We start from the raw sequence: 22,747 nt of genomic DNA on the forward strand, positions 1-22,747 counted from the left end.
CATGCATCGAAAGACACCTTACGAAGGTCCATATTCATAACTGGACGCCAAAATGTGTTAAAAAATATTCTTACACTACACTACCATGTAGTTCAAAAAAGAAAAAACATGATGGTCTAAAACACAACCTATCTTTTGAGTTCAAAGAAAATAGCGTCAATACCAACTAACACATTTCACAACAATGAAAGAAGAACTTAATCTTCATGTAAGTCACGCTAAACAACTAATGAAGTACCAAAACCTACATCAGTACAAGATGAAACTATTACATGCACCATAGCTGTTGATGAAGATGAAGTCACATCATGCTATGACCGCCTTCATAGAGGAATTAAATACACGGACTCAATTAGGTGTATTATTGGAGACCTCGTGGCGCCCACCTGTGATGACCTTGGACCCTGGACGTGATGGGAATGTGGAACGCTAGATTGTGGACGCTTGGCTATGTGACATAAATTAGAATAAGCCAAAGCCATTGGTATGAAGATGGTAGATAGATGATGTGTCAAAAGGTGAACAAAACGGTACCTTTTTTAAATATTGGTTATCTTTTCTACCTGGTTGGTATTTTTCCATTAATTCTGTGTTAATTTCCTTGGATTCAAAAGCGCCATGGCTCAAACGATGAAAATAAAGAATCGTGCTGATAACACAGCGTTGGCCTCAATGCTTCATATAGAAACGTATTTGCGAGTTGTAAGTGCTTGAGGGGTAAGGCTCTCGACTAGCAATCCGGAGGTCACGAATTCAAATTTCAATATTTCACAATTTATTCACTTAAAATATTCAGTAAATTTGTAGCACATTCCATACTCGCAGTATCGCCCTGGTGTAAGACCACAATTCAGAATTGAAACGTTACTTGAAATAGCTTTGACCGTTTTTGGTGACCAGATCTGAATAGCCAAGTGTTTCCCTATTCCCTACCTTCCTCTTTCCCCTCTCTATTACCTTCAGCCTCACAACATACCTTAATTAGGGATGCCACACACGGAGAAAAAATACTTATATTGAATATTGCTAATTTATTAAGAATCTATTCAAATTATTTGCATTCCGGTTAAAAACGTTTTAGCAGGCCCTTCACAAATGAATCGATAGGTTTCCTGATAAACTTTTAGTAAAACACGAATGCATTATCACGATATCGGAACACGTGTTCATAAAAATTGTAATATTTCCGCATTCCTTCATTGTGTATTATCAAGTCAAATACAGGTACATGAACACGTGTTTGATATATTAGTAAATTTCTAAAAGGAAACGGCCTGCAATCCCGTTTTTAACCTGATTACATTTTTAATAAATTAGCAATATTCATTTTTCACCGTGTAGATTCAGACGGTTGGGAGCAGTTGGGACTCTTGCGCGGTTTCACATTAAAATAATATATATGACACCAGAACTCACAGTAAGAGAGCTTTTTCTGCTTCATCCACAGATATCTTTTTTTTTTTTTTGTATTAGGCAATTCACCCTAAAGAGAGTGCTTTGTGCCGATTGGGTTAAGATATATGGTTAAACTAATGTGAATTATCTATAAGGGGACTGGACATATCATATATTAAAGTCATTCAAATCTATAAACTTATAAAGAATAGAATATACGCGAGAGTTGTTGAGAGACAGCAAATATGGAATACTAAGGGGAGACTGGTGGGTGATTTTAATAAGCAATCGATACATGCCCTTGAAAGAAGAATGGTTTTTACAATTGAAGAAGACATGGTCAAGAGTCTCATCCTCCACACTACACTGGCATAATGAACTTTCGAGTACCCGAATTTTAAACAAATGAGTTGCTATAGAGCAGTGGCCAATTCTCATTCTCGAGATGCAGGAAATAAATCTTTTGGACTTTTTTATTCCGTGGAACCAGGGTTTACTTGGAATATGATTTTGTATTCCAGCATAGAAAGATCCAGTTTGAGTTTTCGTGATTGTCCAATTTTCTTCCCAGGAACGAGACATGTTGGATTTAAGAATAGAGAAGACGTCAGAGACAGGAATTTTAAAATCTAAAGGAATAGAACCAGATACAGTTCCAAGTTTAGCGAGAGAATCAGCTTGCTCGTTACCCTCAATTCCTAGATGGCCAGGCACCCAAACCAGTATTGTCTCAAACATAGATTCGTTTAAAGAATCGAGGATGTTTTTAATATTACAAATAACATAGTCTTCTGGACTTCGAACGATATTAGAGGAAATTTTTAATACTGCACTTAGAGAGTCAGTACACAGTAAGGCTCGACGAATATTGAGGAGTTGGATTTGAATTAAAGCTTGTTCAATTGCGAAGCATTCTGCAGTAAATATGGAAATTTCTTTAGGCAATTTATAAGACAGATTAACATTGAATTCAGGAATATATACCGATGCGCCACATTCTTTGTGGTCGGATTTGGAACCATCTGTGTATATGAGGGAAAATCCAGGAAACTTTGAAAATATAAAGTTTTTAAAATGTTCTTCAACATTTTGAAAGTTATTAGCTGATGATAAAATGTTCGTCCGGAAGTCAGAAATTATTACGTTTGGGATAAAATTAATAGCATTAAACGGGGTACTGTAAATAGGAAGGATTGGATCATCTTGTAGATTTTGAAGGTTAGAAGACAGAGATCTAAATGATAGAAAACTTTTTAATAAAAGAGGGAAACGATCTCTATCTATTACCCTCCTTCTGTTATTCAAAATACTGAACAAACGATCGAGACTCTGTTCCAATGAGTGACGCGATAAAGATAACGCTTTGAAGATATATCTATCCGCGAGGTATTGTCTTCTCAAAAATAAGGGAGGATCTACACATTCTATCTGAAGAGCATTAATTGGAGAAGATTGCATTGCCCCAATAATCATTCTGAGCCCTTTTGATTGGATTCTTTCAAGTTTCTTATCCAGATATTTAGGAAGTGGGTCGAAAAGAAATGTGCCATAATCCAAGTGACTTCGAACGAGGGAATTATACATTAGTTTAAGAGTAGTAGGATGGGATTCCCACCATACTCTTGAAACAGCTCGCATCATATTAAGCCCCTTTTCACACTTAGCAGAAACGTTCTGAATATGCGGGAGCCAGGAAAGCTTATGGTCCAAAAGCAGGCCAAGAAATTTTATTTGCTTAACGATTTGAAGGGGGAAATTATCAAAAGAGACTGTAAAGTGAGGCAGTTTTCTTTTGCGAGTAAAAGCCACTACCTTGGTTTTAGAGGTAGCTAAATTCATTCCATTTGTCAACATCCAAACTTTAATATTATGTAAGGCCAAATTTAATTCCTTCGCAGCATGTGATAAATTTTTGTGAGATAAATATATGAGAAAATCGTCCGCAAAATAAAGTCGCTTAATAGACGAAGGGATTACAATGTCTAAATCACTAATATAAATATTAAATAATAATGGACTGATTACAGACCCCTGGGGTAGCCCTTTCCAAAGTTTGCGCTTCAATATGTTTGAGGAAGAGTGGATAATAATGGATCTGTCTGTTAGCAAGTTGATAATAAATTGAACTAATTTTATAGGGATTTTTATTTTAATTAATTTTTCCTTCAAAACATCAATTAATACATCGTCGTAAGCTGAAGAAAGATCTAGAAATGTGGCCAATGTACAAGAGTTAAGGGATTGAGAAATACGGATATCTGTTGTTAACAAACTTAAATTATCCATAGTAGATTTCTTTTTCCGAAAGCCGTATTGATTAGGAGGGATAATACTGTGATTTTCAACAAACCATTCTAATCTGTTCTTTATCAAATGTTCCACTACTTTAATTAAACACGACGAAAGAGCAATAGGACGATAGGATGAGACTTCGGACGGATTTTTCCCTGGTTTTAAAACCGGGAGGATTTTTTGAACTTTCCAGACATCCGGAATAAATCTTGTTTCAAACATGTTATTAATTAAGGATAAGAAATATTCAACCGACATGTCGGAGAATGCTTTAAAGAAGCTATATAATATTCCATCAGGACCCGGAGAAGAGTCAGAAAGAGATTTAATTACTCGTTTTAGTTCACTAACTAAGAAAGGAGAGTCTAGCCAGTTAGAGTGAGATGGATATGAAATAAAAGAGGGCATTTCTTCACATCTGGCAACTGAAGGAGGGGCAATCTTATCAGCAAAACCTATAATAATTTCCTCCGGAATATGTTTGGTACGCTCCGGAGCATATGACGAACCGAATTTTTTAAAATTAGTCCAAACAGATGACTGGGGAGTTTCAGGAGACAAGTTTTCACAAAATTTTCGCCATCCAGACCGCTTTTTATTTTTCAAAATACGTTTAGTTTCTGATTGGACGCGTTTTACTGATAAGAAATTTTCAAAAGACATGCATTTGCGGTAAATGGAAACTGCTTCTTTTCTAGAGTTAACAGCACGAGTGCATTCTTCGTCCCACCACGGAGTCGAATGTTTAGTTTTAATGTTAACTTTACGCTTTGGAATGGATTTTTCTGCTGCTTTTATAACTATACTAGGAAATAATTCACATTGAGTTCTGATGTTCCCAAGAGAAGATTTTACAGAGTGAACAAGAGAGTCTAATACAGAAGAAAAAAATCTCCAGTTCGCATCTTTCGTTTTAAATTTAAAATTATTGTTAATTGTAAAGGAATGCGAGGTGGTTAGATAGTGAAAGAGGATTATAATAGGGAAATGATCACTGAAAAGGGGGTCTTTAAGTATGTTCCAAGAACATTTACGTATCACCGAAGATGAACAGAGAGATAAATCAACAACACTTTTCCTTTGTTGAGGGGGGGTGAATCGGGTTGGAGATCCGTCGTTTAAAATACATAAATTATGGGAATCAATAAAATCTAAAAGATTACGGCCAGAACGATTCGTTAATTCACTACCCCAAGAGGTAGAATGAGCGTTAAAGTCGCCCAGTAACATATACGGGGGACGGATCTGAGACATAAATGATGACCATTCGTTTTCATCAAAAATAGTGGAGGGAGGGACATATATTGATAGTATTGTAATATCACATACAACAGCTGCTACTATCTGAAAATTGTTAGAGAGAGTATGAAACATGATTGGTTTGAAAGGGATAGAGTCATTGATGATTAAGGCAGCGCCACCTTTACCATCCAGTCTATCATGTCTAAGACAATTATATCCCGAAATCTTAAATAGATACGAGGGTTTAAACCACGTTTCAGAAATAGCGGCAACTGAAATTTCATGTTCATCGAGTAATTTTACAAGTTCAAATTTATTACAGATTAGACTTCTGATATTCCACTGAAGAATTCTGTTCAGTTTCGGAGACATTAGGAAGACAGGATAGTAAAGATTTAATGAAATCGGCAGCGTTGGACGGTATATTATTGTTGTTTGAAAGAATAGAAATTAAGAGGGTAATTAAAGTCTGAATGAAAGCAGAATTTTCATTCACCACTTTCCCTAAATTAGGGGAAGATTGGGAACTATTTAAAGCACTCCCATTGAGTGTCTGAGATTTATAATTCCCATTTGGGTTAAACAAAATATCATTATGTTGATTTTTATCAATAGAAGCAATAAATTTTGGTTTTGGTTTTAGTGGTATAAAAATTGTTTCCCTGTGAGAAGATGATGGAGGAGATTTAGAGTAAGATAGATTGCAAGGAATTGAGGTAGATGTTACCTCTGCAAACGATTTTATTGCAGGTGGGAATAATTTTGATGCCTGGAAATAGGAAATGTTGTCTGAAGCCATTGATTGTTTAATATTCCTTTGTCTGGTCAATTCTGGACAGGCCACACTAACCGCTGTATGATTTCCCTTGCAGTTAATGCAACGTGGATCATTCGATGATTTTTGGCAAAGATCAAAGGGGTGGTCCTCTCCGCAATGAAAACAACGTGGAGGGGAACGACATATGGGTTTAGAGTGTCCGAAACGGCAGCAGTTAAAACACTGTATCGTCGGGAATTTATATACTTCCACAGGGAGTGCGTTGTAATAAATAAATACCCGAGATGGCAAAGTTTGGCCTTCAAAAGTAATAACAACCGATTGTGAGGGTTTCCATGTAGTGGTTCCATTAGATGTATCTTTGTAATTTAATCTACGTGCTTTTTAAACCTTAGGGGTCACTTGAGAATCATTAAGTGCATCAACAATTTCAGATTCTGAGAGATCGGTTGGTATACCTCTCACTCGGCCCATTCTAGTAAGGTTGTAAGTTGGAATATAAGCTTTAAATTTGTGGTGTGAAAGCGTATCAATTTTTTGGACAAATTCATTTGCAAAGTTTGCGGATTTAAATTCTAGGGATAACTTATAGCGGCCTTCCGGCTTAATAGATCCGTTAACTATGCCAAGGTTATTGTTTTTTGAACTAAAAATGAATTTCCCGAAATCCAGAGGATGAATAATTTTTCCTTGTTCAGTACTTTGGACATTGACAATGAATGGAGCCGAGGAGGATGGGGAATAACTTAGTTCAGTATTTTTAGATTCTGATAATATGGTATCCTTACGAATTTCCTTAGGGTTTGAGGTTTCATCGGATTTCGAAGGTTTAATTTTGGGAGGTACATTAAGACAGAGCGATGGTCTTCGTTTTCTGGAAGGGAGTATTATAGAAACATCCGATTCATACTCATCTCCAATATTAAATATGGACTCGGGGTCAGGAGGTCGATCTTCATCTTCCTCCATATTTATAAATTAATTAACAAAAAAAAACGATAATACAGTCTATTTGATTGACTGTACACACGAATTTCAAAACCTAAATATAACAAACAAATAATAGAAAAAAAAAATGTAACAATAATTTATTATCTGTACGAAGTCCGCGACAGCAGGTAGGCAATTCGTCAAACACAGAGCACGACTATCCACAGATATCTTCTGCTTACATTCTTACATTAAGATGATTTTAATTTTTTTTTTTTCTGGAAAACTGGAATCTGGAAACTACATTTATTTAATATTTTTAGAATTGTAAAATCTTGCTTATTATTTTATTCAATAAATTTTTATTATAAATTATACGTTTACACAGATATCGTCAGATCGTCGTGAATCATTTCTTTAACAATATTCTTAATAATATTTTGGTATACATATTTGCCAACAAACATTAGGTTTTATTGTTTTTATTCAATTTGACCCATTTATGTGCAGTATCCAAATCACTGCTTATCTAATCGATTGCTTTTATATTACATACTATTAAATAATAAAGCCAATATATTACATATTATAACCGTTCAAAATCCGTTATGTTACCAAAGGAAACGGCCAAAACGCGTTTTGAAGGTCGCCGCACACAATTTCACGGTATATGGTTCGACCTTAATTTGCGCATTGCTTAATGGAGAGATTGATTTAGGATTACTCGATAAGGAACTTTGTAGGCAGATGTTACCGTTGATTTGATTATTTAATCGTTTCTTCAATTGACTCATTATTTATATTTCTAAATGTACTTGACTAGAAGATAGCTATTTATAGTTGGTTGGATAATTTTGTTGTTCGTGTGTTATTCAAGGTTAGTTAAATCATTTGCATCCTTCGAAATAAAAAATCACCATGTATATTATTTATTTATTAAAGCCCTTTTTCGGAGCTTTTACGTGAGAATATTAAGAAATATACATTATTTATTGTACATAACTGAATTGCTTCATTAACAACATTTTATATTTGTTTAAAGATAAATTGAAGATGTCCACTGACTTGGCAAAGAGGAATACATATGGTAGTTAGTCCCAGAATTTCTGCACTGAAATAAATCCTGACTTCTAGTATTACGTTGTGGAAGCTTATCAATTCTAGCACGGACGTATATATAGCTTTGATAAGGGGGGGGTCCGCAAATTAAAAAAAAATATATAAGGTCATGTTTTCGTGAAAAAAATAGTCAGTCTTAATCAATCAGCCTTTATTTTTAAATATTATATATATAAATCATTCAGTCTCTGATATTTGAACTAAAAATAAACATAACATAATTATCGCTCCTTATTTAAATAAAATCGCTTCGTTTATAACATAAAAAAAGAAATAACATAAAATAAAAGGTGGAAAACAAAATAACTTTTTTTTATACCTAATTTGTTAAGGTACACTAAACAAAAATACTCTTTCATCTTAAGAACAAATAATTTGTTTTAAAATTGAAACACCTTTTATTTAATCACATAACCAAATAATTTATTCTAAACTTTGGTCATATTGTAAGGCACTCTTTTTAATGAACTACAATTATAAAATTAAAATCAAAAAGTATCATCCTACCTACAATAACAAAATATTTTTAATGCAAATAATACTTAATGTATGAAAAAAATAAGCGTTTTCTCTCAAGCTAAATGAAGAGCTTTCATCTTAAGAACAAAATAATTTCTTTTAAACTTTGGTCGTATTATTATGACACTCTTTTTAATGAACTACAATATAATTAAAATTAAAAATTACCTACCTACCTACAGTAACACTAACAAAATATTGTAAATTCAAGTTATACATGAAAATAAATGTAGTTTTCTCTCAAACAAAAAAAACTGACACGAGATTCATTGTTTTACAACTACTATTAATTAAAAATTATCATTCCTTATTTCAAATAAATGGTTGTGCTTTTTTAAATAAGTTATAACTTCTTCGTAAATAATATAAAAAAATAAACAGTATCTAGGTATTACCTGTGTGAACATTATTAACGAATAACATAAAATAAAAGGTAGAAAACAAAATTACTTTTTTAGGTGCACTAATTTCTTTAGGTACCTACCTACACTAAACAAAAAATACTCTTTCATTTTAAGAACAAAATAATTTCCTCTAAACTCTGGTCATTTTGTATGGCACTCTTTTTAATGAACTACAATATAATTAAAATTAAAAAGTACCATCCTACCTACAATGACAAAATATTTTTAATGCAATAATACTTATTTGAATATAATGAAAATAAAAAGTGTTTTCGTGGCTCGCAGTTCAGTGCACCGAACATGTCCGACCGCAGGACGAAATCTCCCGAATTCAGTTTCGGTTTCGGCCGTAGTTTCGGCTGGATAGCGGTCGAAACCGAAACTAAGCCGAAACTCGTTTTTTGGCCGAAACTAGGCCGAAACCGAAACCGAAAGTTCGGTCGGACACTACTTTAAAGTAATACATTTAGTCTTTTACGTTTAATTGCTAACTGATTAATAATTTCTTCGGAATCAAGTTGCACCGCCAGATCTCGGTGTACGCTCATTAAAGCCAGACCAGTAAGTCTTTCGTCGCCCATTTTATTTCTTAGGTAAGTTTTTAACCTCTTTAATGTAGAGAAAGATCTTTCAGGGGTTGCAGTGGACACTGGGAGTGTGGCTAAAATAATTAGAAGCTTTTTTATTAAAGGGAAAAACTGATCATCGCAGTTATCGATGGTGTCGATCACAGTTGCAGGTTTTTGTGCTACAGATTTCCAGTGATTGTGCCATATCTCATATTCACTCAGAAATATTGTGCCTTTATTTTCCCCACCCAGAAATGTTTGTGTAATCTTGTTAAGATTTTCTTTTATCCTGGAGTCATTACTGGTTTTTTCAGGTAGCAGCATTTGAATTCCTTCGATCGTCGATTCATGTGGTTTAAAACGAGCGTCGAGTTCTGTAATAACATGATCAATGAAAGGGTAAAACACATTTCGTCGGTAGTATATTTCGGCAGTTTCTGCTGCAATATTATTGCGCAGGGTTTGCCTTCCAGTTATTCTTGGCATTACTATATCGCTTGAACTCATCTGCTGTGCTTGCTCAAAAAGAATTGCGAACTGACTTTCGTTCCGAACATTTAGTAAAGTCGTTTTTACATTTTTTGTATATTCGCAAATGTTGGTCAAATCGACATTGACTTTCTGCATTGCTTTGTTAAGGTTTGCTGTATATGAAAAAACTTTTCTCAGTATAACTAAAGAAACAATAAACTGGCTGTTATCCATAGCGATTTAAAGATGGTATGCTTGAGTAGCGACGTCGCTACTAGCAGCATCTTGAAGTGCCCCAAGTGTTTCGCATATAACGGGAACCATTTCTGCAAATCTTTCGACAGCCACGTGTTTCTCGGTCCATCGTGTCTCACAAAGAGAGATAAGCGTTGAATGAGATGAATTAATTTGATCCGCAATTTTCTTCAAAAGTCCGTCGCGAAGCGGTGATAGGCGAAAAAAGTTTATTACGCTCTTAATGGTTCCGATACAGTTACGTATTCTTGGTATCTCACATGAATGCGCTAAAACTAAGTTGAGAACATGAGCAACACAGTGTACGAATTGCGCTCTCGGGTATTGCTCTGCGATTATTGTTCTTACGCCCCGTAACCGGCCGCTCATCACTGCAGCGCCATCATAGCCTTGACCAATCCATTTATCCATATCCAAATTATATGATAAGAGATGTGATATAATAGTCGTTGCCAAAGCTTGAGCTGAAACATCTTCTACGTGGATGAATTCTAAAAAATCTTCCCGTATAACCGATTTCCCAGATGAGCAGTGTACGTATCGTAAACATAACGCTAATTGTTCTCGCCGTGATATGTCTTGTGTTTCATCAGCAAGTACAGTAAAAAAAACCAGCCTCTTTGACCCTATTAAGTACTTGCGCTTGAATAGCACTACCACATAGTTCAATCACTTGATTTTGAATTCCTGGTGACGTATACATGGCTCTACTGTGAATGTTTTGTGTTAGTAAATGATTTTTAAGTGCTTCATCGCCAGATCGCGCACGAAAACGAAGAAGTGCTCTAAAACTACCATCATTATGTTCGGGTTCATTTATCCCAATTTCTCCAAAATCACGACTTCCTCTTAGTGCTATTTCTTGCCTTCCACAAAGAATAATTGTTTCAACAATGGCTTTCAATCTTTTTCTGTTCTCTTCGGCAATTTTACTGTTTTCTGCATTCATGCACTCTATAACATCAAACGTTTTTCCTTCCATGATCCTTGCAAAATTTGCTGCCTGCTCAACAGCAAATTTATGATACTTAGTATCTGCATGGTGATCAAAGCTCTCTAAAGCTTTCTTCCAGTAAGTAAATGGCTTACAAACCAAGGCTCCAAGTTCTTGCTGACCACGACCGCCATGCTTTTTTCCAAATAAAACACATACTTTTCAAAGTGCTCCCTGCATGACGTTTGAATATACAAGCCATGAGTACCTGGTAGTCCAATGGCGTTGAAAAGAAAGTTTCTTTTTACCAGTGATAGTGACTGGAAATTTAAATGTATCCGGAGGGGTCCAAAGCTCTTTTAATGCTCTCAGCTTTTCCTCGTCATTGCTTGGAGGATGACATACGTAGAGCGCAATATCATAACCCGTCCTGGCTGCGGCTGCGGACGTAGCCGAACACAAATCCATCCTGGCTGTAACAAAGACATATTTGACTAAAACAAAACAACAGCACATACCCATCTTCAAACAGCTTTTTGGTCATATTTAATTGTAAGAATAATAATAATAATTTGTGACTCTAATACTCTAATCCATACTATAATTAAATCTTAAGCGTTCCGTTTCTGTAAGTACATAAATATTTACAAAAAAAAACAATTCATACGCACTATAATTATGTTACTGAGGTCAATAAAATAGTTATTAAAATTTTTGTCTGTTTGTCTGTGCGTTTGACCACGCTAATCTCAGAAACGGCTTAATCGATTTGTATGCGGTTTTGTTTAACATTTTAGTCTATGTTTCATTCCAATCGGTTCATAAACTAAAAAGTTATGTTAAGAATAAGAATTTTCAACTAAAAATTAAGTCTACGCGAACAATGTCGCGGGCACCAGTTAGTTGTTAGTTAAATATAATTGTATTTCTTTCTGTTAAAAGGCGAAATGATTTTATAACACTTAGGTACACGTCGCATATACACTGAAATTACCATTTGTCAAATATTTTATGCTCACGGCAAAACATTTGTTTACAGAAATTCTCTGGGAATAAAAATAAGAGCAGGATAAAAGTTTTTTAAATTCTAGTAACTGGGTTCCTTCCTAATAAAATAAACAAGAGACTTACCTTTCTTCACTTCATCGTCATCAGTATCTGTGGATGGCCCCGCTCTATTTATTCCTACTTCTTCAATATGACAGGATTCCACATTGTCTTTTGATAAAAGTTCATTGGGATTTGGTCTCTCTTTCTTAGAAAAAAAACTCAAAAGAGATACCTGATTTGATCGTTTCATACTTTTTAAATGCGACACTTCTTTCTGTATTAAAACAACTGACAACTGCGCAACGCGAAGAGACAAAATAGACTAAACTAGATTCTAGCTTGGTATGGTGCGCGCGGCCGAAACGCGGGCGGCGGCGGCGCGCCGCGGCGGGGGCACTGCCCAATCCCCCGCTCCCCGCACTGTGGCGGACTTAAGAAACTATCGTATTCTACAATCGGCGCGGTGCAATGGGGGGGGGTCCGGACCCCCAAGACCCCCCCCTTATATACGTCCGTGAATTCTAGCAATACCGGACTATCAACTAAATCATTTAGAATTTTATATAGAAATGCCAAGTCAGTGAAAATTCTTCTGTCTTAAATATTGATAATATTCGTATAATCTAACAGAGTGTTGTAATTCAACATAATTGCTGGAATACCCATTTTAAAATATATAAAACGTAAGAATTTGTTTTGTATTCTTTCAACAGCTTGTACATGTAAATTATAATGTAGGTTCCAGACAGGAGAATTGTACCCAAGTTGACTTCTTATATTATTATTAATCAAATCATCAGCCATCTCACTAGGGAACTTCTGTGTCGAGATATGCAGCTCTACAAGTATTGTAAATAATACATTTTACAATACTTGTAGAGCTGCACATCTCACTAGGGAACTTCTGTGTCGAGATATGTAGCTCTACAAGTATTGTAAATAATAAATTTTAAAAATACATGTAAACGTAATATAATATTGAAAATATAAACCTACAAAATAAATACTACAGTTATTCCAACTAAAATTAAATACGTTTAAAGACGGCAACAATAACATTCTATTGACCAAATGAAAATGACAAATGGATGAAATCACACATTGAGAAAAATACCCAAGGAAGACTTTGACATATTGAGAAAATGACAAATGGCATGAAAAAATTACACTTGGAAGAAATAACACATAGAGAAAATTACAGGGTTCAAGATTAGTTTCGCATTGGTTTGGTGACTTAGGAGGGGTGCAGGTTTCATGGGGTGGGGTTTGCCCAGGTTTTGGTGGGGGATGCCTCTGCCCACCAGCCGCGTGGCGGGCCGGAACGGCAGAGGTTGTGGAGGGAGGCCGCTTCACCTCTCCAACCGGATTCTCATGACACAACGCCTTGCAACGCAGTGGGACCTTTTTCCTTCCCAGGACTTCCTCTCCTTTTTTTTACTTAGAAAGACTCTCCACACAGCCTTCCCAAAGATTGCTTAGGTCCTGAGGGAAGTTATTTCCCCAGGACCTCAGGACAGTAATGTAAAAAAATAAACCGAAATCTTGTTATGTAAAACAGTAAATACACTCGAGCGGTGAGCTCTGGCGTTGTGAAATTTTGATAGCTCATTGGAACTGGAGTGTCTAGGTCAGTGCAATTATTTTCAGCTTTCAATACCATTTCTACCATGACTGATGGAACTTTTAAATAGGTATCCATTTATTTGTCAAATAATATTTTTTAAAACATTTTCCACATTATCAATAAACACAACGTGGAGCAAACTCTGAATTTAAAAAAGTTTTTTAAAAATGCTTCGTTATTTACAGCTTAATCCATTAAACTAAATTAGTCTACAATAAAATGAATCGAATGGATAATGAAGCGACGTAATAACAGAGTTGGATAATTGCCATAAAATTAACTACCTGATCTCAATTAACTTTAATTATGGCCAGATAACTAACTAATGGATCAATATTTTGACAAGAATCTTACTCTATTATGTCACTAATAAACTCAGTATACTGAATCTATTAAACAGGGTGATACTGACATTATCACGCTAATCTGCTAACAAAACACATAATTACACGTTCCCTTCTCTCTTTTAAATACTTCTATTTGAAATTGTCTTTGTTTTCCATAATGAACGAACGCTAATCATGAACACACGCGTACAAATACACATTTCACTGAAATAAAACGATGCAGTTAATGTACGAAATAAATGTCGGTTAATGGGGTACGTTGTGAGGTTGAGGGGGTGGGAAAAGGAAGGTGATGGGTAAGAGGAAGTTTGGGAAGTACCTAACTCTTCAGATCTAGTCACTCAACTTGGCTAAAGCCATTTCAAGCAACGTATCGATTTTATTTGTTTCTATTTCACCAGGGTGATACTGAGAGTATTTTTCATACTGGGACCTCCCGCAAATAGATAAAGTATATATATTTCATATGAATTAAATAAATAATGTGATGATATAAGGCATAATATATAAATTAATGCCTCAGATGTCTGGGAGTTAATTTATTCATTAAAAATTATATATAGATATACTGACTCACGTTCTAGGGTGGAAGATACTCTCAGTATCGCCCTGATTTAAGATTGATGCAGAATTAAAACTATGATTGAAATGGCTTTAATCTTGTTTGTTGACCAGATCTGAGTAGCAAGGTCCACCACCTTCTGCTTCCCCATCTTCTTCCCCTCCTCTCTACCTTCGGCTTCACAATATAGCCCGATTGGGGATGTCATAGTCTTACTGGCTCCAAGCAGCTGGGAGCTGTTGCGACGTTGTGCGTTATTCACATAAAAAATAAATTTAAAAAATTAGTTTACTTGCGCACGCCGCGATTCGAGTACCCATCATTGACAATACCGTAAATTGAAAAAAAAATGTGTTACATTCTTTGATCGGACAATTAAAAACAACGGACTAGTTTTAACCATACTGAAGACTTTCATTATTCACTCGATTAATGCAACAATTACGTTATTTACATATGCACTTATTATAATTGCACGATTAACCGAACTACAGAATTGATACCTTAGTATCGTCTGGTTCTATACGCGTGAAGAACTTCCCACTAGATGTAGCCGTTACTCTCGCATACAAAAGGTTAGAAGTTATCGGGACTTTGAGATTAATTAGTAATTTGGTTACAACATAACCGTGAACCGTTTTAATATCTCAGATGATAATAGATAACTACTGGCATTAATATAAATGTAAATTTAGCATAATATTTTGGCTACGATACGTATCTCAAAAATCTCTTTAGTGCTAAAGTGTCACAGAAATAACGTTTTTTTCAATGAATTAAAAATCAAAGAAGACATTTTAATCTTACCACTTTTCTAATATACGTTATTTTAATTTAAGAAGAAGCTACAAGCCAACAATGTGTATATTCTTGGTTTACCTTATATTGTAGGTAATAGGCATTAAAATCGCTTGTCAAACGGAGACTAGAAACGTTCGATTTCAAGCACAAAACTGGTTTTTATTTATTTTCTAAACAATTTTATAAGAAAGCAAAAAAATTAATCAAGTGAAACTGTCACAGTTAATCTTAGCTATAATATTGTATTTTTCAAAAGTTGTTTCCTTTACGCTGTCATACATTCCTATTGAAAATATATATTTTTTTGTAGTTCACATTTATATTTTTTATTGAGTAATTTGTATTCTACTCAAGCGAAACGATAGGAAAACCTTCAATTTATCTAAAGCATATTTTTGGTATTAATAATGTGCACCAATTCGTTGTAAAGATTAATCAAAATAGTGATTTAGCTTTAAGCTTCGCCAACACAACTGGTAAAAATAACTATTTACGATACATCAGTGGTTGTTTATTAGTTCTGTAAAACGTAAAACACTATCTTATCTGCTTATTATTGTAAATTTAAAATCACTTCATTGGTTTTTTGTAATTGAACGATACTTCGTAAGATATGGCGTCTTGTCATATATAGTAATTGAACGATACATTGAAAGATTCGGCGTCTTGTCATATCTTGTAATTGAAAGATACATTTAATGATACGCCGTCTTGTCATATTTTGTAATTAAACGATAAATTGAAAGATACGGCATCTTGTCATATTTTTTAATTGAACGATACATTGAAAGATACGGTGTCTTGTCATATTTCGATTGCATTGACCCAAAATTTCTAGACCGAAAAGCTTTGCAAATTTCATGATACCTTAGCAATAATTTCGGGAGCTTTTATTGCCTCTGAACGCAGATTTACTGATTTAAATGCGGATTAGGTAGTCATTCGAAGATGAGATATTTTTTATATGAAGCGGCAACTAAGCTCGAACGGTAAGCGCTGGCGTCATGAAACAGTACAGCATTTTCTGGCTGTAATTTCTGGTTCAGAACATGATTTCCATCACGAGTTATAGAGCTTTGATGCATCGATTTGTCTTTCAAATAATATGACAGGAATATTGTGCTTTGTGTAGGAGTTCCAGTGAGAGGTCGTAAGAACGTCATCGACGATCGTCCTCTCCCTTCTTTGACTCCTTGTATGAAAACGATTAAGGTTACTAAAACGATGACATCGTGTACCACCTCTATCTAGGACTACCATACGTAGTTTTCTTGGCTACAATAATAAAAAATACTAGATTATAGGAAAATTCTAAATATAAGTTTAGCTTAGGTAATAAGGTCAGAGGTATTAATAACATTTTGAAGTAGGTACCTATTTCATTTAAAATATACAATCTCATAGTTCATTTTTTATTATTAAAATAACTTAAGTCTCCGGCGTTGCCCGAGCATTACACCTTAACTTTTTACAAAGTATAGACTGTAATTTTATTTATACTTTGACCAAAGTGCAAAGTTTCATTAAGAAATTTAAAAATTCTGTTTTTATGTGAGGGGAAACGAGATGGGGTAGTTTCTCGAAATCTCATACAGACAGTAAACTTTCACCTTTCTTCTGTTTTGAAGATCAAGTGTGCAAAATTTCATTAGTCTCAGAATAAAAATGTAGATTTGTATACATATCTACGTTGCCCACCACAGACACTCTTCTTTATGTATGTACTTACATATATTTAGAAGATTTATAAACTAATCAATCATCCAAAATCAAAAACATCTACATTTACGGCATCAAGGCGGCATTTTTTGTCCATTCCTCAATTTACTGTTTCTATGTAAGTGTTGAATACACGTGCTGTTTATAATTTGAACGTAGGCTATTCTAATAAAGCTTTGAACCCGCAAACTTCATAGTATTATAAACCTACTGTTCTAATAGAAACCCCGTTGTTTCAAAGTTGTTTTCGCTGAGAATCCAAACACAATATAGCAGCGTAATCGTGTACGAACGTATAAACGATAATAAGGCAACGGTATTTTATAAACTAATACAATATTATTATATCTTACATAGTTTTTGCTATAATGATGACATCAAACGCTTCACACGTTTCATTTGAAAATTTTATAAATGGCAGCATTCTTGGAATTTTTAGATGACACACCTAGCGGTTTTGAGATTGAATATACAATATTTAATCATTTAGGCTATGTATTCTGACTTATAATAATAATAATAATAATAATATTTGGATGATTTGTAAAGCGCCGTTTTTGTGCAAATTCACCTCAAGGGCGCTGTACAAATATATAATACATTTCTACTGTGATCTGTCATTACTAACCATATATGGAAATAATATATAGTACAATACTAACCTTGTAGGTCACTTGAGATTAACACTTAATTAACATTAACTAATTGTTTATTAGCGAAATTTAGATACAGGATTTAGGACGTAATACGGAAAATTGGATATAATCGGACTTCCATTGGAATGGTGTATTTAATTTAAGGGTATGACAGCTTAAAAAGGAAAGTTTTTAGTTTAGACCTGAATTCTGTAGGACTTGTTATGGATCTTAGCTGCGGAGGGAGTTTATTTCAAGCCTTCGGCTCAAATACTACGAAAGCGCGATCACCAAACTTAGTATTTGGCTTGCGCTTAAGTTCCATCAGTCTGCCTACAGCTGATGATGTTGCTGATCTAAGAGTTGACTGCCTAAGACCAGTGTTTTCCAGGATGCATAGGTCAGAGATGTAGAGTGGGCCATTTCATTGATGGATTTAAACACCATCCAGCACAACTTGTACTGGATTCTTTCAGGGCCAGTGAAGGTTACGAAGGTGTTCCGAAATATGCGAATATTATGACTAATTGTATTTAATTTATTTTAAATAGAAGTTTTAATTAGGATAGTAGGTACCTACTTAATTAAGACCGCACACAATACCATGTTAAACACAGGAGAATGAGCAAAAAAGTAAATCAGGGTTCGAAAACGTTCCCTGTGGAATGCGAAAAAAATAATACTCTTAATTTATTTTTATTTTATGATGAATAGTTAGGAGTTTTATCGTTTTTTCCAGCACAAAGTTGTTATTGATTTAATAGATAAAATTGTTAATAAAACTGTGTCTTCCTTTCCTTTTGTGTTTTAATTCGATTGTATTATTTTGCAGGTGCTGTCAACCCTCCACGAGTACCCCTGCCTGGAGCGTTGTTCCGGTCTGATGCAGTACATAGCAGATTGCTGCAGGCTGGCCTGGACCCTGTGCAACCAATGCCCTCCCCTGACTTTATGCACTGACTTTACACCAGGTAGGTCTAGCTAATCCAAGACTCGGAAGAGAAAAATGGGTGAAAAAACTTAGGGTGGGATTTGGCCTCCTCTGTAAATGTTTTCCACTGACTGCGGTCCCCAGGCAATCATCACCTTCCCATCCTGCTCCAATCATCTTCCATAGATAGTTATCCACTTCTTTCTCGGTGTATCTCTGGATCGTTCCACTGGAACACCCAGTTAGTCTTCATTTTCATTATTTCCTCATTCCCAGCCCAGTTTTTTGAACCCACAAAATCTTATAATGGTCTCATGCTCTACGAGATTTTCGTGTTCATGATTTGTTTAATATTGAAACACTTTTAGCTTTATCCCAACAATCCGGTCCCTACCTAAATTGAAATCTCCCTTGTTTTTATTCCATTTCCTAAAGGTCTTATCTTCGAACAAAACAAACATGAAAATTTTAAAAATAGAAACCAAAAAAAAGTGTCATTTGTTTTAATGTACTTTCGTTGTTGTTGCATTTAGTTATATATTCGTCGCCCCTTCGTACTTATAATTATCGAAAAACATTGCATATTAGCCCTAATCGTCATACATTGAACAAATATTGTATATTATTGTGAGTGAAAAACCGTTTGTGTTGTGAAACAATACTAGATGTTCATTAATAAACTATAGTGCCCACAGAACATTCAAGACCAAAATCAGAACTTCCAATCGAAGCAAGATCATTCGCAAGGTAAAGGCCTCCCTTTCCCACTCCTATTTTCCTTGTGATAAACACGATTGTTACCATCTTATTTTCTCGTTAAAAATTACAGTCCATTCGTCGATTACCAATCGATCAGTACGCAACATGATTCATATTTATCTTATAAAATACATTTTCAAGTGTAGGAAATTTAAAAATTCTCTTCATGGGGGAGTCAAATTTAACGTCACACAACTGATAATCCAGCGGAAGTCATTGATTTCTCTTCCACTTTCCTCTACCGTGACTGGGATATAGTCGAATTTTCTGAAGATTACCAACGTCCAATAACAATTTGACAATTAAATTAATATTTGAAAGCTCCATAACTTATAATGCATATGAGTTATTCCTGGCTGCATTCCATAGTGTAAAGATTGCCAAATTCAAAAAACAATTTAACAATAATTAAACTGAGCTTTCAAAGCACCATAACTTATAATGCAAAGATGATTTATTCCGGGCTGCGTTTTGTAGGGTACTGATTTCCAACTTCTAATAATAATTTGTCAATTAAATGGATATTTTGAAGCTCGTTAGTTGAAAATATTTGCACCAGTCTGTGCATTTCAGAGAGAACATACTGTATAAATTTCATGACCCCAGAATTCACTGTTCTAGTCTTGTTGCTACTTCATTTAATCACATATACCTAACTGCTTTATACGTGTAATTATTTATAGTAATTTTTTTATCGATATAAATTGTGAGACTGCATTGGATCTCTTAATTGTGTATTTTTTTAATTTAATTTACTCATTTGATGTGAATGAACCGTAGACAGGTTAATAAAATGTAAATAATGACGAGGCAAATTTAGTATGTGGGCGACTAAGCCACAATAACCTGACGATACCAAATTTGACCAATTTGGTAAGACAGCTACATCTGGTACCATAAAAACCACCGTATTCTGAAGATGGTTGTCTTTATTGGTTGTTGTTCCGTTTATTTTCATCTCCAGATGATTTGTATCCATAAAATTATGAGATTGAATGTGATTTAATTGGTAGTCAGTTTTGGTAAAGTCACAATGTTGGGTTAACGAACTGTACTTTTTTTGCATACGAGAAGTTAATTTTAATGTTATGACCTCGTACAAATTTTAAAGACTGACTTAACTGTTTAGCAAATAAAAAAAATTTATCGTTGTGTAGGTCAGTGAAAACGTGAAACCAATAATGTGGATTTTGGTAAACAATTATGAAGTCCAATATGATCAAGAAAACTACTCTATTTGAGTAGAAACTAATTGAGAGAACTAGTTGGATAGAACAATACCACATTAGGAGGCAAATGTAGCTTTTGGGAAACCACCGATAGTTGTGGGAAATGTGAAGAGGATAAATAAGAAGAAGGTTCAGACACCTGGGATATTGAATATTATGTTTTGGAATCAGCATACATCGCCAAACACCCAATGAGAGTCCTGGTGAACTATATTATTTGCTGTTCCTCTCACTTTAAAATTCACTGTTTCGATTGAAAATATTCAGCATAAATTTCTAAGACATATTAACTACAAACTCTGTCAAACTATAAAAACCACAATTTATAATCACCTGATGAAAGAATTTTAAATTATTAAAACTCTCAGATAAAAGACTTCACTTTTATTTTTGAAATTGTTAATGGTATTATAGACAGCCCTTATTTACTTAGCCTAATTACCTTCCATACACCAACTAGAAATACTCGATCAAAAATTATTTTTATTTGTAACAATTGTTAGGACCGAGTCATTTAGATACTCGCTTGTAGATTCTAGGTATATTAGTTAGACTTCATGCAGTTGGCAATACTTTCTTAGAAATAGTAGATGTTTTCAACTGCACGGAATTCAGTTACAAGAAGGCTATAATAACATACCTCATTTTGAAACAATTTTGATCGGAAGGCTTATGATCTAAGTGCTTACAGAAACTATGCAGACCATAATTCTCCTGACAAAAATCTCCAGTATCTACATTTTCATTTGGGAACTTAAACCAATTGAAATAAATATCGCATTATTCTGAATGTAAAGACGATTTCTTCAATATGTCAACATGCCATTTTTTTCTCATTTCAGTTCTGATGAGGCCAGATAAACACGTTCGCTTCCATTCCTCAGACCAGAGATCTGACCTCATCAGGTCCTTCATCTGGCCAGCTCTGATGGACGACGAGAACTGCATCTTCAAGGCTGTCGTCATGACCTGACCTTACATGAGTCAAAACACATCATCACACTTACTGTCGCTGCTCTCTTGGGATTTACAACAATTAAATACATCCATGGAATTTAAGAAGATTTGACCTTTTCCTGTGTAATGACCCTATGTATTGACTGCATCTCTCGTTCACCTTAGCGCCTTTTAACGAGACCATAGCCTATGGTGTTTATGTAATTTATAAATCGAGGTTGACAAGGTTTTTTTTTGCGCTGTGCAGGATTCAAAATCTTCAATCTTCCGATTCGTTGTCACATTTCTGGACCGCTGTGCTGTACAGATAATTACCAAACAGGTAGCTGTATATGTATAAGCAAGAACCTCAGTGCCTCTCGAGCTCGTATAATATACCACCAGACAACGATAGAAGGCTAATAACTTCATGACGTAGAGTGTTTTTTTCATAATTTCATTAATTTTATATATTTTTCAAAGGACTTCTAAATTTAAGGAATCTCCCAACTCCATTCGACATCAATTCAATTAATTATTTTAATTATTTTTAAGACACGACAAAATTGCTGATTTTAGTACGTTCTTAAAATCATTTTTACTTCCTCTGTGGTCTAGGGGAAAGGCTCTCAACTAGCAAGGTTGTGGGTTCCAATCCCGGCGTGCGCATGTAAATCTCATTTGATGAATTTGTATTATTTCACGATGTATTAATTTTAATTGATATATAGCATACTTTCGGCATATTCCAGAGTGGAAGATACTCTCAGTATCGCCCTTGTGTAATACCACTATTCAAAAATGAAACGATGTTTTAAATGGCTTTAGCCATGTTTGGTGACTAGATCTGAATAGTTAGATATTCCCCTACTTCCGCTTTCCCATCTCCTTCTCCTCCTCACTACCACTACCTTCAGCCTCACAACATACCCCAATCGGGAATGCCATAGTCTCACTGGCTCCGGACGCTTGAGAGCAGTTGGGACTCTTGGGCAGTTTTCACATAAAAAAAATAAATTAAAAAGCTTAAAAAAATGAAAATTAAGTAAAGAAAAATTATGTGGAGAAAATTTAATAGATGTCGCTCATAAAAATAAAAATGTATATATTTATCGAAGGCACTATCCACATAGCATTTAGTTCGGGAAGAATCTTGCAATGTGTTAAGAACTGAAAATATTGTTGGTAGTTCTTAGTTCAAAACAGTTAAACGTGACTGAAGGGGATAAGGTCGAATTAGCTCAGT

General features: G+C 34.7%; 1 protein-coding gene across 1 annotated transcript in view; it reads left to right on the forward strand.

Moving 5' to 3' along the window:
* Positions 1-22,393, forward strand: part of LOC149411448 (uncharacterized) — a 103,951-nt gene extending 81,558 nt beyond the window's left edge. The window contains exons 10-11 of the mRNA XM_089646774.1: positions 18,479-18,617; positions 21,408-22,393. Coding sequence (XP_089502900.1) covers positions 18,479-18,617; positions 21,408-21,538 — 270 coding nt within the window. The 3' untranslated portion in view covers positions 21,539-22,393. The remainder of the gene's footprint in view (positions 1-18,478; positions 18,618-21,407) is intronic.
* The last annotated feature ends 354 nt before the right edge of the window (positions 22,394-22,747 follow it).

Source organism: Hesperophylax consimilis, chromosome 25 (assembly GCF_061612785.1).
Source record: "Hesperophylax consimilis isolate HC1 chromosome 25, BYU_Hcon_1.0, whole genome shotgun sequence".
NCBI classification, from domain to species: Eukaryota; Metazoa; Arthropoda; class Insecta; order Trichoptera; family Limnephilidae; genus Hesperophylax; species Hesperophylax consimilis.